The sequence below is a fragment of the Nyctereutes procyonoides genome, unplaced genomic scaffold, assembly GCF_905146905.1.
Source record: "Nyctereutes procyonoides isolate TBG_1078 unplaced genomic scaffold, NYPRO_anot_genome, whole genome shotgun sequence".
Classification (NCBI taxonomy): Eukaryota; Metazoa; Chordata; class Mammalia; order Carnivora; family Canidae; genus Nyctereutes; species Nyctereutes procyonoides.
In genome coordinates this window covers 13,536,780-13,554,741 of record NW_026575135.1, presented here as the reverse complement: position 1 = coordinate 13,554,741, position 17,962 = coordinate 13,536,780, and the positions used below count along the sequence as shown (strand labels likewise).

Below are 17,962 nucleotides of genomic sequence, written 5' to 3'. Positions count from 1 at the left end.
GCCCCCCCCCTCGGGGTGGCCACAGACGATGCGGGACACAGCTTGGTAGATCTGGGTGGAGGAGCTGGAGCTGTTCACATTGGTCAGGAACATGACCTCCTGGCGCATGTCGCTCCAGCTGTTCATGCTGAACAGCTGGCACCAGGGATTGGGAGGAGAAAGAGGGAGGAGGGAAGGGGAGACGAGGGTAGGGCAAGGGTAGAGGAGAGAGAAAGAAACATCTTATTTTCTTGACCTCTCCAGGGCCACACCCCAGAACATTCTGTGTCACGTCCTCTTAGCCTTGCCATAGGGTTGTCAGAACCTTGCTACCCCACGGGTGGCCCTGGGATGAGCAGAGGCATTATGTGAGAGGTGGTCTGGAATGCAGGTTAGGTCCACAACTAGGTCCAACCACAATTCGAATCTGCATTTTCATCAGATGCCCCAGTGATTCCTTTGCAAATTGAAGACTGAGAAGCATAAATGAGAAGTCAGTGGAGCCCTAGTGATGGGCTTTATTTCATTTGGATTATCTTCTGGCTTATGGAAGAGAATGCTTTCTCCGAATAGCCATGTGTTCCCAGACATCCATCAGGAGCTGCTCCCACCCGAGAGCACATACTCCTTTCTAAAGAGCCTTAAGCCTCCCTGTGGAAAGCGAGGAGGCCCTGGGAGGAAAGGATGAGTGTGTGTGTGTGTGTGTGTGTGTGTGTGTGTGTGTGCGCGCGCGCGCGCAGCCCCATCCTGATCTCAGTTAAGTGCTAGGCAAAGTGTTGAGGGGGAGACCCGAGGCTGAATCCCCGCTACGTGTCTCACGGGCTTACAGCCTTACACAGGTCACTCCTCCGAGGGTCCGACTCCTCACCGAGACCCCGAAGTGTCAATCGCATAAAACAGAAGAGAAGGCCTGGCACAGAACAGCCCTGCCCCCGTCCCAGCAGCCACGGGCTGTGTCCGCCACCCACACCCCACAAGCACTTTGTCTCCTATACAAATGTGCTCCTGCACCTTGTAGAGTTCTGGGCCCAACTGTCCTTGTAAGTAAGTATTTATCAAGCACTTTGCATTTCTACCCATCTCACGATAAATCAATTACAAACCTCTACATTCCTTGAAATGTCACCGCGTGTGCTCGGCGCCCGGAAGACTGAGCCCCGGAGGACAGAGGGAAGACACTAGGCGGTCCTGCCCACGCCCAGTGGAAGGCCTAGATCCCGACACCACGTGCCCAGTTTTCTATCTCAGAGCCTCCTGGTTCGTGAGGGTAACGTGGACCTCGACACTGTAGATCCTGTCTTTGCCTCCTGCCTCCGGAGGGAAACCAGGCACTCCAGGGGAGGTCAGAGGTCATAAGCATCTCTCCCTCCAAACCAGGAGCATCTGACATATACTACAAGGACACAGCTAGTGGCCAGCTTTTCCTTACTTTATCTTTTCATAAACTAGATGAGGTATTCAGGACAGGGAGGGCAGAGGTCGCCAGGCCACCTTTCCTTTTGTTGGTGGGGGAGCAGGCCCGGAGATGTTTTAAATACAGTAAGTGAAAGCCACTCACTTCCCTCGCCACAGGCTGCCTCGCCACCACCTGCCCACCAGCCCCAACCGCAAGCACAAACTTCTTCCCCCGTGAAACCAGGACATCCTTGGATGGAGGCACCAGAGTCATTCCAAACCGCTGGCTCTTCCTGGCACCTGTCTAGGGGCGAACTCCTACTCATTTTTCTACACCTCAGCTCATGCTCCACATTTATCTGTGAAGCGCCCCTACTCACAGCGAAGGGTGGCCACTTGTCCCCCAGCCCCCGAAAGACGGTGTTCGATAATCATCTGTGGTGTGAGTGAATGAATGAATGGCTGTCTACTTTCTCAAGACGCTGCAAAGGCCCCTTTCTTCCCTTGCCCCCACCTTAGTCTCTTCTAATTTAACAGCCAGAATGTATGATGTAAGCAGTCTCATTCTCTAGGCAACGTCATACACCCTCTGCTCCAAACCCTCCACTGGCTTCCTATCTAGCTCAGCGTAAATCCGGCCTTACCAGGTCCGCACGGTGCTTGCCTCCTTCCTGGACCTCAGCTCCGAGCACCCTCTCACTTGCCCCCTCTGTTCTGGCCACACCACCTGTCTTCCTGGGTCTTTAAATACATTCCTTAATCATACCCTACATCAATGTCTTTGTATCTGTTCCTGCTTAGAGTGGACAATATATGGTCATTTCGTCAGGTCCAACTGTCACCTTGCACATCACCTGAGACACGTGAGACATCTCCGCATCTTGGTTTCCATCTTTTCAAGGAAGGAGCTCAAACCAAATCATTTTTAAGGTTACTAATGCTTCTAAAATTTATTGTACGTCTCATGTAATATTCAAATCAAAAGGACCCTCTAAGCCAAACTCAGGATAGGCAAAAGCCAGTGAATGGTCTGCCTCCTGAAGCTAGAAAGACACAACAAGGGCCTGGATGGCTCAGTTACGTGTCTGCCTTCAGCTCAGGTCATGATCCCAGGGTCCTGGGATCGAGGCCCGCATCGGGCTCCCTGCTGGGCGGGGAGCGTGCTTCACTCTCTCCCACCTCCCCTGCTTGTGCGTGCAAGCTCGCTCTGTCAAATAAATAAAATCTTTAATTTAAAGAAAGACAGAAAGACAGACAGACACAACTTACCTCTTGGGCCAGAGTCCCGAGACTATCCAACAAAGTTTTTGTGGCTTTAGCCAATTGGTTGCTCAGGAAGGGAGATGTAGAGTTTAGTTCTGTCTGGAATGAGGAAAAAAAAAATACTTTGTTTCTAAACTCGAATGTAAACCTGAAATCTCTACTGAAAATAAACAAGTTAATTAAAACCATCCACAATCTTGAGTTTAAAAAACAAGAAACCCACTCCTGACCAAAATAAGACACTAAAATTATTCTAACTCCATGTCTGCAGGTTATTTCAGATAAGACTTACTAATCCCTTGAAGAATGCTTTTAAACAGTGTAGAAATATATATTTGAAAATCTTTGATATGCAACAGATAAAATCATCTCATGTTGGGGGGTGTGTGTGTGTGTCCAATGCAACTCTGACCACAAATTCCCAACTCTGTCTGCAAGATGGGCAATAGAGGAAGGACCTTGAGAAACAAGTTGGTAATGGCTCACAAGAAAGGAAGAACATGTAAAGCTGAAAGCTGCCAAAAGCGTAGAAAGGAGAATTTTTCACTCTCATGCTGGTCAAACCAGCACTGCTTCTAACACTGGAAATTTAATATAGAATGTTTATTTTTATATCTACTTTTAGTCAGATCTTTATATTTGCTCATGGGTATATTTAATTGCTGTTATGTGCCACCTAGTGTCATAGTAAATACAAGAAAATAATTGGGCCCGAGGAAAAGACAAAGTTAGGGCAGAAAGCCTAAGCTAGAAAAGAGAAAGAACAGTGATGCACAGACTCTCAGGTCAGAATTATAATAGCTGAGGAGCCTCAAATTTGAGTTTTCAGGCTTCCAAAAAACAAAAAGATACAGAGTCAATTTCATCATTTTTATTTGTTATATAGAAAAACAAAAGTTTCTGGGAAAACTCATCTTTCCTTGGCACTTCTGTGGGTTTCATTTTATTTATTATCAGATACCTCTTTAATCTAGAGAGGGCTGGGCTATTTTTTTTTTTTAAGATTGATTTATTTACTTGAGAGAGAGAGCATGAGCAGGGGGAAGGGTAGAGGGAGAGAAACTCAAGCCGACTCCATGCTGAGCATGGAACCCGATGTAAGGCTTGATCCCATGACCCAGAGATTATGACATGAACTGAAATCAAGAGTCAGACACTTAAATGTCTGAGCCACCCAGGCACCCCAAGGCCAGGCTATCATGCTACTTTTCTTGTATCAGGAATTGTTGTGAAATCAATACAAATTGCATGGAAAATAGCTGGAGGTGGATGGAGATCATCATTATCTCAGAAAGAGCAGCCTGGGAGATTTTCCTTTAAAAAGAACTCCAGGTTGGTGGCAGGGAGGGGGTGTGCCCTAAGCGGCTCAGTTAGTTAAGGGACTGACCCTTAATCTCAGCTCAGGTCTTGATCTCAGGGTCGTGAGTTTAAAGCCCCTGTTGGGCTCCATGCTGGGTGTAGAGCCTAACTTATAAATAAATAAATAAATAAATAAATAAATAAATAAATAAATAAATAAATAATAATAAATAAATAAATAAATAAATAAAAAATAAGAAATAAAAAATAAAAAATAAAGTAAAATAAAAAGAATTCTAAATTCAGACAATTAAGCTAGTATCACCATGATCATCATAATATCCAAGCCAAATTCTGAATGTAGATTTCTGATAAAATCTGTCTAAAGGTGCTTATGAAAGAATCTCTACAGCTTGACTCATGGGCTTTCCTAGAAAGGCTTAGTCACCAGGGTCCACCTTTCCCACACTCTGCATCCTCAGATGGGCCTCTTAACCACTATACTCAGGTAGTTCTCCATGATGCAACTCAGAGATTATGTTAATGGTCCTTCCTTCCATTAAGTAATCATGAGCAAAAACAAGTGGGAGGTTTTTGGCTTTTTACTTTCTTTCTCTAGGTTCACATCACAACTAAAGGTTACCCATTAAAAGCTGGCCCTATATATAGACCCTACCATGAGGAAAACTTTTCCAAACTGAGAGGTCTTAACTGGAAGGCATGGGGAAGTAAAGTGTTCCTGTGCTTACCATTAGGCCCACGAGATGACGCACACTCAAGGATTGTGCAGCAAAACAAAAAATGCCAAATTAACTCAATGCCCGTTTTCACAACTTAAAATATGACAGTTATCCCTTTTTTTTTTTTTTTTTAGAAAGTCTGAATGGAAATAAGAATCTGATGATTCTTGTCACTGTCTCCTCTTCTCTGGTTATGGGGACCTGGGGTGGCTACAGAACTCTGGGCAAATGGCTCAAACTCCCCATGGCCCGATTTCCACAACTACCCACAAAGTTCATGGTGGGCATGTAACCCAGCATTGTCAAGAACACTACATGAGAGGACACATGCTGAGCACCTCATACAGCGCCTGGTACATAGTGAGCCCTAACGGTTCTCAGAAAGGTGACCCCTGCCTTTCTCTTCCCTTCCTTAAAAGTTTACTACCAAAACTGAAGGGTTTTCTAGTTCTTGAAAAGACATCCATCCATCCTCCCCCTTCTGTTTCCTGGCTAACGCTGGAAGAACTGTTTCTCCTGTCAAGGGGCCCTCCGTCCACTACGCAGAGAGCCAGAGTTGTCATCGCAAAGCACATCAGCCACACTCAATGTGCTATTTCTAATATTACAAATCCTCTTCAGTGCAAAACTAAGACCTAATTCCCTAAGGCTTGAGTTGAATGCTTCTCTCCTCCCTAAAGCCCCTTTTTCCTCAGTGTTTGCAAAACTGTGAAACAAAAAATGTTAAGCAGCTAAAATATATACTTGCATTATGTAATATTCAGTGTATAAAATACAAATACAAATGTATATTTAAATCACACATGCACAGATATAAATTTGCCCTAAGGTTGACATTTAAACTGAAAAACTTGGGGGCGGTCCTGTGGCTTAGTGGTTTAGCGTCGCCTTCAGCCCAGGGCGTGATCCTGGAGACCCAGGATCGAGTCCCGCGTCGGGGTCTCTGCATGGAGCCTGCTTCTCCCTCTGCCTGTGTCTCTGCCTCTCTTTCTGTGTGTCTCTCATGAATGAATAAATAAAATCTTTTAATAAATTAATTAATTAATTAATTAACAAACTGAAAAACTTGAAGGAAAAATCATAATCTACATTTAGGTATATATGTAATCTGTACCTACCTACATATACACGCAGATAAGCACATACATACATTTATCCTGATGCATATATACGTGTACCTTCTATTTCTAGTAAGTGATATTGATTTTACCTTTACAGTAGAGATATAATGTCTAACTTTCTTAAGCAAGTGAATCTACAAAAAGGAAATATTAAATTTAAATGGTACCAGTGGCCCTTGAACTACAACCAAAGTCATGACAGAGAATTGTGAATGAGCAGGTTCCACTGACATAATGTAGTCTCAGAGAGCTCTGGCACCAGAACCCCCTGCAGTGCCTGGTAAGCATGCAACCTCCCAGCCCTCAAAGACCTCCTGATTCAGAAGGTAGGCATGTGAGCCAGGAAGCTTCAGGATTTTTTTGCGCATAGAAGTTTGAGAACTGCTAAGCCATAGCCCCTGGACAATGTTCATTCCTCTTTTTTGAGCATGTTCTCCACAAAGGTGGTTGTTTGTGCATTCCACATCTGGTCGGCATGATGCAGTCTGCTTTGATAGTGAAGCACTGAAGAGAAGCCAATCAGTTCACCCCACCCTGATTGGGATCAGAGATGATACAAAATGCATATGAGGCCAGAACATCATACCAATTGAGTTCACAGCCACCAAGTGCAAAAGGCCAAGTCTCTGAAACCATAGATATACCGCCCGTTGTCACTATTAGCAGTCATCTCTCCCCTGAAGGGAACAAATCAATCAGCAGTTCATGTTCTTAGACTACGTCTTCCTCATCTGAATGAATTTAAACTTTCATAGGTAATGATTTTCCCTTCAGGTTTTTCAACTTAAATGTCTTACTTAACCTTTGAGGCAGGCTTATTCTTTTTGTTTTAAAAGTCACACAATTCAGCAAAACTCCATGCACGTACTGCTTAACCCATGAATACCACCGTTGGCCACAGACATAAACATAAGGGCTTCATTATATTTACCCTGGATATCAGACCTTTATGTATTCAGACACAAATGCCATACCACATCCTAGGGCTGTTGTCAATAGTCTGAGCTCTGGTTTGCTTAAAAACTGATTAATTTAGGTTTTGGTTGATAAAAGAAACATTGGCTAAACCCATCCATAAGTAATAGGATCAATGTCATTATCAGGATCCCTTTTTACGCTAATTGTTGTTTGAGATTAAATGCGTAGCATTCATTAACCTAAGTATTGGCAACCTATTGTCAATACAAGTTTCCATCTTCAAAGACGTGTTGGAGTTACACACAGGTATGGGTTGACATGACAGGGCTTTAAAAAAAAATTTCAAATTCAGCGCCATTTAAAGCTCAGGCTATCCAGATATTTTGCTCAAGACTTCATTTTACTTTTCTGCGCCTGAATGTTACGAAATACAGAGAAGAGACTGATGAGAATTTACAAACTAAAGATTACAAAATTGTAGGGAAAAGATGGGCTATTCAATTACTGTTGCTGGGACTAGTTGTTCATGTTAGAAAAATCAGTACGTTTTCCATCTCCTACCACTATACAAAATTAAGTTCTTGGCAGATTATAGAGCTAAAAGTAAAAAATGAAAATTGCCAATATATAGGAGAAAATGTCTTTATGAACTTGGGATAGGGAAAGTCTCTTGATATATAGAAAGTCCAAACCAAGGAGAAAAAAATGACTCCAACTTTCAAAAGTAGAAACTAGGGCAGCCTGGGTGGCTCAGCGGTTTAGCGCCGCCTTCAGCCCAGGGCGTGATCCTGGAGACCGGGGATCAAGTCCCACATTGGGCTCCCTGCATGGAGTCTGCTTCTCCCTCTGCCTATGTCTCTGCCTCTCTCTGTGTGTCTCTCATAAATAAATAAATAAATAAATAAATAAATAAATAAATAAATAAATAAATAAATAAATAAATAAAATCTTAAAAAAAAAACCGGTAGAAACTATGCAGGACACCTGCAGGGGAGAAGGGGGGGATCACTGGCTCAGTGGTTGAGTGTCTGCTTTGGCTCAGGTTGTGATCCCAGGGTCCTGGGATTGAGTCCCAAATTGGGTTCTCTGCAGGGAGCCTGCTTCTCCCTCTGCCTATGTCTCTGCCTCTCTCATAAATAAATAAAATCTTGAAAGAAAGGAAGAAAAGAAACTAACTATGCACCAAAAGACACCATAAACGATGTGAAAATGTGAGCCAAAGACTAGAAGAATGAGTTCTTTAAAATTTCAGAATAAAAAGGAAATACCATAGAGCAGTTAAAATGAATCAGATGCCACATGTATCAATCTGATAAATCTCAACAATATAATGTGGAGGTAAAAAGACAAGTTAAAGATCAATATGCACATTCATACAATGTGGACACCTACAAACCAATATGGTAAGCTACCATTAACAGAATGCAAATACATATATATGGCATAAAAGCATGCATCTCCAGGATAGTGACGGTCTCTGAGGAAAGAAGAGGGGATACACAGGTGGCACTGACTATAAGTGCAACGTTTTATTTCTTGAAAAGAATCAGAAGCAAGCAAGGTGAATGATGGGTGATAGTACAGGGGTGTTCTTTACATTATTCTCTATGCCTGTTTGTAAGTTTTAACTATTTCATACTTTTTAAACTAAAGATAAAAGAAGTGAGGAGGAAAGGAAGCAGAGCGGGCAGGAGTGGAAGAAAGGCTCAAGAATGTAAGCTGGCTTGACCATATACCCAATCTGAAAAGTGTCTACGTTCCTTAAGTACAATTAACTTTGAGAACCATGCCCTGAAACTAGGCCACAAAATAAAGTCTGAGAACCATATGCCTGCACCTACTATTAACTGTGGTCTCCTGCTAATATCTCACAAAGGCAGGCAAACCTTGCCAACTAGTATTTCCAAAGAGTTCCAGTAAAAACTCTACAGTTTAGAATTCCTACCATTATTTTTCCTAAACAAAAACATTCCCTTTGCTATGAACTCACAGAGGTCCCCATTGACCACAGGAGGCAAGTGATTTTCTTGTATGAAGAAAGAGAAAAAGAGTGAAGATAAAACCTTTAGTGGGGGACTACATGACCTATTGTAAGCTAACTGGAATTTGTGTATTATTCGATATTTTTATATCATAACTAAATACTGTAATATCATTACAGGAAGAATAGACAAGTACATATTGTATTACCCAAAAGGCTCCCACCCATTTCTGCAAAGTGTGTTAATCACAACATGGCAACATTGCCGAAAAGCATGACATTCTGGAGAGCTGGCCCTAGCACAACAGAGACCATTATTATACCCCATCTTTCAGGGGGTCTAACAAATGATTTCATTATAGTCTTTCTATCCTAGTAGCTTAACTAAATTGTAAAATGCTGGCAATTAAAAAGGCAGTAACCTAGCCAAGTCAATTTGACTTTAATTTCTGAGCTGGTGTTTATTTCAACTGAGCATCCAACATAGTTCCTGGCATAGAATAATTAGGCACCCAGTAAATGTCTGTGGAAGAAAAACTAAAAGCAAGAGAGAAGCACATTAGGAGGACGAGATGAAATGGTATGTGTCCTGCTTCAAAGGTCATTCAACTTCACCTCATCAAGTCACTCACCTTCTGGAGCCTTTCAGTGGCTTCCTTTGCTCTAAAGGATGAGGCCCAATGGCCTCACATGGCTCTTGAAAGTTTGCCTCAGCTGATCGATAGTCACCTCCACAGCATTCGGTCTTACTGTTCCTTCTACCATCAAACTCCCTGTAGCTACATCTGCTCCTCTCTGAACCAATCAATCATGTACAGTTCCCCTAAATACCACCGTCATTCCTCTCCCCACTCTGGACACCATACATAAGCCAGGTCCTCTGCCTGGAACATTCTTTTCTCCCTGTTCTTTACCTGACTAACCTTTATTCTTTAGGTCCCAACTTAACAGATGCCTCCTTCCTGATCCTCAAAGAGAGGATTAGAAGGACTGCATCAGAGCGTGCACAACACCCAGCAGAGGATGCAACTGCTCCTCCCCTGGTCTGTCCCACTCATTGCCCACCACCAGGGAAACAAAGACAGCGGTTGCTTCCTCAATATTGTCCGCCGCCCCCCACCCCCACCCTCAAGCCCAGTACATGACACAGATCAGGGCTCAATATTTGCTGAATGAATGAATTTAAGTATTTGTTTACAGATAATCACTCTACAAAATAAAGACTGGGAGAGATAGATTATCAACGCATTAAGAAGCCACTGCCAAGTAGAAATAGAAGACAGAACATTGTGAAATTAAATGTAATTAAGGGCATTTTAAACTTCCTTTACTCTCAAAGTAGGCTAAAAATCTCTACTTCACTTTGCCCATATTCAGAAAATCCAACTCAAGGCTAGGATTTTATGTCTTAGCTTAAATTAAAAATAAGGAAGCCAGATACTAGGTACAAAGACTACTGCCACCCAGAAGACATCCTACCTCTTTCCAATGATTTACTTGACAATGAAGTTTTCCTTTGAGGAACAATTTAATATTTCTTATCAAAGCAGAGAACTACAAAACTCATGTCTGAGGGAGGTACTAATCTTTTAAAAAACAACTCAACAATTTAAATATTAACTTGTAAATTTGGGGCACCTGGGTGGCTCAGTCGGTTGAGCATCTGCCTTGGGAAGAGGTCATGATCTCCCTGTCCTGGGATCAAGCCCCACATCGAGCTCCCTGCTCAGCGGGAAGCCTGTTTCTCTCTCTCTCTCTCTGCCCCACCCCCCTCCCCATGCACATGCTCTCTAATAAATAAATAAAAATCTTTTTTTAAGATTTTATTTTTATTTACTCATGAGAAACACACACACAGAGAGGCAGAGACACAGGCAGAGGGAGAAGCAGACTCCCTACAGGGAGCCTGATGTGGGACTCCATCCTGGGACTCCGGGATCATGCCCTGAGCCTAAGGCAGATGCTCAACCACTGAGCCACCAGGCGTCCCAATGAAAATCTTTTTCAAAAAACTTTTAAATTTGTTGTGTTTAATGCATTAAAATTTTTTTTGCTGTTTCTTTTTTTTTCTTTAAAGATTTATTTATCTTATTTTAGAGAGAGAGAACAAGTAGGGGATAGGGGCAGAAGGAGAGAGATAGAGGGAGAGAGACAGAGAGAGAAAACCCTAAACAATCTCTGTGCTGAGTGTGGAGCCTGATGTGGGACTCAATCTCATGATCCTGAGATCATGACCTGAGCTGAAAAACCAAAAGTCAGAGACTTAACCAATGAGTCACACAGGTGCCCTCACTTTTTTGCTGTTTCTAAGCACAGCTTAATACACCTACTACCACATAATTCAGGACAAAAATCAAACCTAAACCTTTATTTAAAATATGGCAGCACTGGATGGCTCAGTCGGATGGGTGTCTGCCTATAGTTCAGGTCATGATCTTAGGGTCCTGGGATCGAGCTGCACATCAGGCTCCCTGCTCAGCAGGAAGCCTGCTTCTCCGACTCCCTCTGCTGCTCCCCCTGCTTGTACTCTCTCTCTCTCTCTCTCTCTCTCTCTCTCTCTCTCTCTCTCTCTCTCAAATAAAGAGATAAAATCTTTTTAAAAAAAAGAAGAAGAAGAAGAAATGATAGTATTTTTGGAGGAAGAAGTACTATAACTAAGGCAGAAATGTCTGTACAGATGGAGCTGAGCAAGTAATATTAACACTCTGCTTAATTCACCAATTTATTTCCAAATGTGTGCTCCCCTTTTCCTATAGGAATTAAGTGAACACATAGTCTTAAGAGTAAATCCATGAGGTGTGTCATTCTACGATTTACCAAATGTTAAGGATAGCAATGGACTGCCAGATGAATGCCTGTGCTGTAAACAGGTGGACAGTACAGTCAACGCCAGACAAAATCTGATACTTCACACAAATGTCTGATTTTTATATAGGAAGAGAAAAGCAACTGTTTTCTCCTGAAAAAAAAAAAAAAAAACTCACACAAATGCTTTAAGGGCTGCCTGGGATAAACTGAAGTATGTTGCCCCAAAAAGGAATGAGCCAAGCCACTCTGTATTCCAAGCCTTTGTCTAAGGATCAAGACAACACTAAACAAAGAGCTTGCAAGACAAGAATGACTTTGTTTCCTCCTTCTCCATCTGTTCCTTCAATCTATACACAGCCCAGCTGTGAGGTCACTGGTCTTCTAGGGACCTCAGGGCACTGCTCACTTTACCTCCTTTGTCCCATGAACGGAGTTCTCCCTTTGCAAGAATATGCTGCATGCATCAGAAGACATGTGAACGGAACTCTTTGTTCCACAGAAATCGAACTTTCCCTTTTAGGGTAAAGGTATTATCAGAGGTCGAGACAATCTAGCCACATGGTTATGCAGAACCCAAACTGTCATTAAGATGAAGATAAGTCCGTATGCCTGTCCTTCCTAACTCAAGAATCTGACAGCATTTTCCCCACCTCAAGGATCAGACACCACTTTCACATCATTGGGACAACGGTGAGCCAAGACTAGAATCCAAATCTACCTAACAGTGTCCCGTGCTGGTAAAGACTGGGGTCAGGGAGCTGCAGGGGAGTCATCAGTGAAACTGGGATGGGAGGACAGCCCTCACTCTACAGACCCAGAACCTGTGAAGAATTCTTCAAATTCCCAATCTCAGCCTAAGAGCTGGTTCTCGGTGTCCACTAGAATGAAAGCTCTGTGTGCACTGGTCTGCCCTGATCATGGCTGAAGCTCCGGCACCTTAGAACAGTTCCTGGTGCAAAGCAGACATACAGTAAACCTTTGCTGGTTTGTTGATCAATGTCTCGCATCTTGTCCTGAGATGTTCTACTTCCCAAAGTCACTGCTGTCTTTGGTTAGTGCATTAAGAACCCTAACGGGTAGCGTTTATTATGCGTTGGAGTCACTCTCAGAATATGGCAAGAACATGTACAGAGTTGAAGAGGGACTAATAAACAGCCAAGAGCACTGAGGAAACACTTTAAAGACATAATAAAATTTATTTTACCTCTCAGTTAAAAGACATTTGTGGCAGGATGAGTGCCCTCCCCAAAGCAGTCCACATTCCCAGTCCCTGGCACTTGAATATGTTATATCACATGGTAAAATGTACTTTATAGATACATTATGTACATTTTAGATACTTTATACTTTACAGATATAATTAAAGTTATAGACTTTCAAATAGGGCAATGATCCTAGATTATCTAGGTGAGTCCAATTTAATCACAAGTCCATAAAGGCAGAGAACTTTCTCTGGCTAGAAGCAGAGAGAGATGGCAGATGGAAAAGACAGAGAAATTTAAAGCATGAGAGGGTCTCAACCAGTGTGGCTGGAGAGGGGTCACATGAAAATCATGAGAAGGAAGGTTGGCAGCCTCTAGGAGCAAAGACTGGACACTAGCTGACATTCAGATAGGAAACAGGGACCTCAGTCCTACAACTTTAAGGAATTGAATTCAGCTAAAAATCTGAATGAGCTCAGAAGCAAGAGGATAGTATCCTCAGAGCCTCTAAAAAGGAATACAGTACTGCAAACCCTCTGATTTCAATCTTCTGAGACTCCAAGGAGTAGACCCAGGGGAACCACACTGTGCCCAGACTTCTGGCCTACAGGATTATGAAATAAAAACTTTATGTTGTTCTAAGCTGCCCAGTGTGTGGTTATTTGTTACAGCAGCAATAAAAAAGCCACCACAATCAGCAAGGACCTTGATAATAGAAGCAAATAAATCCCTCCGGCCAAAATTTGCTGGTCCGCTGTTATGGCTCCTTCTTGCAGTACAAAACACATCAGAGGTTATTGGAGGACAGCAGAGAGAGGCCCCCATAAAGACTTCTCTTCTGAGGAAGACAGGTGCCGCTTCAGGAAGGACCCACAAGATAGGCAAAGGAAAGTTCACCTGCCCAGTCAACTGCAACAGCCAAATCCACTTTGCCGAGCAGTGAGACAAAAGAAATCACTGGTAGATGGCCACAGTCCCCTCCTAGAGGTTATGTCAGCAGTACAAGTACTATGAACACAAGTCTCCCTTCATAAATGCATTTAACCTAGAGACAGTATTTCATAGATCAACGTATCCCTGTACTCATCAGAAGCCATCTTTGTGAGGATCTTGGGTGAATCCAGCTCCCAGAACATACCTGACACATAATGAACTTAACATAGTTGAATAAATGAATACGCTTTTAAATTAAAAGGAGAATGTCTATAGGTAACCACTATTAATCCCAGAGAACTTTATGGAAGCAACAGCATTCTGACATCCAGTATTAACTTTCATGCAAGGTATAAATAATTGAGGTATATACATTAATAAGAATCTACAGGGTAAGAAGCCTTGACAACATCTAGGCAAAGAATAAAATCTTTTCACTGAACTATCATCCTCCAGGTCTACTTTGCTTGGCATGACTGATTCCTAACACAGTCGAAAATTTCCATGTTGCCAGCAATTGCTTTCAGCATGAAAATATGTCCATTGATGATTAACTTCTATTTATTGACCACCCCCTGCCATGCTCTTCATATGTATAAGCAACAGTCACAAAGGGTAAACTATATTATCTGTATGTAAAAGAAGAAGAAACCGAGGCTGACCGACACTAAACTTATCCAAGGTCACACAGCTGGTAAAACTGCTGATGAAATGTTTGAATCCAGATGCAGGTGACCCTGAGCCCATGGCCCTTCCCCTCTGCCAAACTTCCCCCCCATGCTGTCAAAACACTGCTGTCCAGAGGTCATCAGAAGAAAAAGGTGGCTCAGGAGAAAGAGAATACTCTTGGCTGAAAAACAGAAAAACATCCACACTAACCAAATTAAAAAAAAAAAAAAAAAAAGGAGAGACAGAGAGAAATGTTTCAAAATATGTCTTCCCTGAAAATCCACTTCTGGTACAGAAACACACACTGACACCCCAATTTATCTTCCTAAGACTCTGGGCTCGGCACCTGGCTGCTGTTCCTGTTGTGTTTCTCGGTGTGATTAACCGCCCATTGCCAATGATGTTGCATGTCACATTCATCTACCATCGAAAATGTTGAAATGTCAACCAAGTGGCAGGAGTAAAGGGCTGCCTAATGTAAATCAAATATCAATCCCAGTGCTCCAATTAAGGCCCTGTTTAACTCGATAAATAAAAGTCACATTTCAAAATGTTTGGAAATTATTTCATCCCAAAGGTATCCTTCAAAATCACCTTTACACAGAACAATTTTGACCACTCACTACATTCTAATTCAAGAGCCTCATTTTCTGGCTTTATGGAAAGAGAGCTCTCAGCAACAGCAGATAGGCAGGAGCAGAACCTGAGATGCTTTCTGTGCCAAAGAAGTGTGCAAAAAGCATTTGGTAGCCACCTTAATACCCAGTCATGAACCAAGTGATTTCCAAGGCACAACCACAACAGGATGGGCTGAGATGCAGCTGATAGTCTTAATGGTATATTTCCATGTATCCTATCATGCTAACCCTCCCAAGCAGGGAGGGATTATTAGATTGAAACCTAAGCTGCTGATTGTCAGATCATGAAGGCTATATTGTCATTCTACTTGGAGTGCAATTCAGACATTATGGAGTGTAGGGATTTTCTGGGATGTGCACACAATACATGTTTATTAAACAGAAATGAAAATAATTAATGGCCACCAATATAAATTACTGTGTCTTCTAAAAGCACCCATATTTCAAAAAAAAAAAAAAACCACCCATATTTCTAAAATTTGCATCTATCCGGCTGAAAGGGTGAAAATTTCAGTCTTGTAGTGAAATACAGCAAAACAGCTAAAACTGTACCAGGAAATGGTCTACTATTTCTAATAACCTTTGGCCCTTTATGTCACACAACCCAAAAAGTGCCAATAGGCTGCATATGTCTACACAAATGAGCTTATGTAGCCACTTGGACCAGTTTTCTGGAACTGTAAACATCATCCCCATTCAGAAACATATATCTTACTTGAACTTATACTATAGAAACATTAACCAATATAATCACAGGCCACTGAACAAAGCAATTCAGTATTTTTTTTTTTTAAACTGAAACAGAAGATACTACTTCTGGAATAACACAAAAATAGATCTTAAGCATTAGGCCTAGGCCCTTCACATTGACTGGTTCACCATCAACCCTGCTTTGGAAAATCCCATGAACTCACACAGTTTTCCTACTACCTTCATCTCAGGCAGAAGCTGCAACATCATAAAGTCAAGTGAGATACAAGAACTTCCTGATGGTCACTAGTGTGTAAACCTCAGAAGATGTTTCTAAGATCACTTTCTAGGCTGTGATCCAGGCCCAGGATCTAGAAACTAAACATTGTTAGTATCCCTGGGATAATCATAACTCTCTATAGAGAAATCATGCTGCACCAAATCCCAGAGGATTCCGATTCCTTTTTATTATAATGAGCAACATCTCTTTCGAGGCACATCCTTCTTCCAAGGCTCTTTCCCTGGTCTTAAGAGAATCTACTGACAAATCAGAGTGCTATCTGGTAAGTGGGAAACCAGAACACCAGATGCTAAGTGATGTTGTTGGAGAGGCATGTCACCAGAGCTCTCAGAAAATCCAAAGAAATACACCTATTTGGAACTATACCGAACCCTCCAATGACCAAATTGCTCAGGTTCATCCGTATTCTTTAAGAATGAACGTGTGTAACTCTGGGACCACTTCTCTAAACTCTTGATTCCTAAGCCGATCAGACTTTGTTGCAATTTTTTTTCTGTAACTGCAATTTTGTCATTAATTATCGTGTGTTCCCATCCAATTCTGAGGTTTCCCCACTGTGACAGCTTAGAGTGTCTCCTCGCAGAGATGCTCTTAAGAACAGGTATCTATCTTCCCATCAATGATGTTGAGACTTTTTTTTTAGTCTGGGAAATTCTTTCCTCAAATGAACTCTAATAATCTCAAATGACAATATCTTTAAAAACATACAAAACAGGTCTTTTCTGAAATAGGCACAAAGGACCCTAGGCTTAGACTCAGAGCCATGCCCAACTCATTCCCCGCCCCCTTCGACCCCTCGGGAAAAAGCCCTAAAGTTTGAAAGAACAGAATACTACGGAGCTAAATTACCTCTCAAACTCCCAGCCAGTCCTATGTTCCTACAAAAACAAAGTTATGCTGTCCAGGGAAAATGTTCGCATTCCCAAAGCATTAGTGCTTACAGCTTCTCCACACGGCAAGCCTACTCACCAGGATCGGCTTCAGGATGTCCATGCTGGAACGAAGCACTTGCTCTGCTGCATCCAGCTTCTCCTTTGGCAAGCTGCAAAGCGTGGAAACTTCTTGTTCACCAAGTTGAATCACCTCTTCTAACTTCGATCCGCTGCACAGATTCGTCAAATGTAACTGGTAGCCTTGCAAAAATACCTGGAAGCATTTCATGCAAAGAGAGACAAAGCAAAACCAGATTACAAAGATGGGAAGCTGGGCCAATATAGCTTTGAAGAATGGACACCATCGCCAATAGTTCAATCAGATCTTTTTACTGAACTTTGGGATGCATCAAGGCACAATCTGACAGGAAACTTAAAATCTGGGGCACCTGGGTAGCTCAGTGGTTGAGCATTTGCCTTTGGCTCAGGTCTGATCCGAGGATCAAGTCCCGCATCGGGCTCCCCTCAGGGAGCTTCTCTCTCTGCTGTGTAAAATGTCTCTGTGTGTCTTTCATGAATAAATAAATAAAATCTTTTTAAAAAAATAAAAATACCTAAAGGAAACTTAAAATCTGAATGTTGTGTTTGACTCATCATCTCCCACACTCTTGTCCTTGTAAAGGGAAATCCTGAGTCCAACTCTTTTTCTCAAAAGTGGGGCACATGATTCAGGAAATAGGAATTGAAAATCTAAACGCCTGAAACCATTTTTATTATTTTATTTTATGAGGCAAAAACATTTTTATTATTTTGGAACTTACAACATCTTAAGCTGGGGTTGGGCTGAATAATTTTAAAAAAAGGCATTCATACTATTTATTTGTAGGTATAGGTATTTCACTGATGCACAAAATTATGTTGAAGCAATTTCAGAATTTGGAACTCTTCATTTTATTTGCCCCAGAGCAGAGTACCAGAAAGGCAGGCTTCTTAGGAAAAGTCCTCATGGAAGGCCAATTCTAAGTCATTCTTATGCATTCATTAAAGCAGACCCCCGAGAGAGCCTTTCCCTGGCTGTATTTTGTTTACCTAATTAGCTTGGCTGGGCCTCAATAAACAGCACTTCTTCATACATGGTCCTTACTGACCATTA

At 42.1% G+C, this 17,962-nt stretch overlaps 1 protein-coding gene across 1 annotated transcript in view; it reads right to left on the bottom strand.

Moving 5' to 3' along the window:
• The window catches only part of ABCA1 (ATP binding cassette subfamily A member 1), a 126,196-nt gene that overhangs the window by 56,077 nt on the left and 52,157 nt on the right, over positions 1-17,962 (bottom strand). Inside the window, 3 exon segments of the mRNA XM_055301648.1 lie at positions 3-135; positions 2,644-2,736; positions 16,907-17,083. Coding sequence (XP_055157623.1) covers positions 3-135; positions 2,644-2,736; positions 16,907-17,083 — 403 coding nt within the window.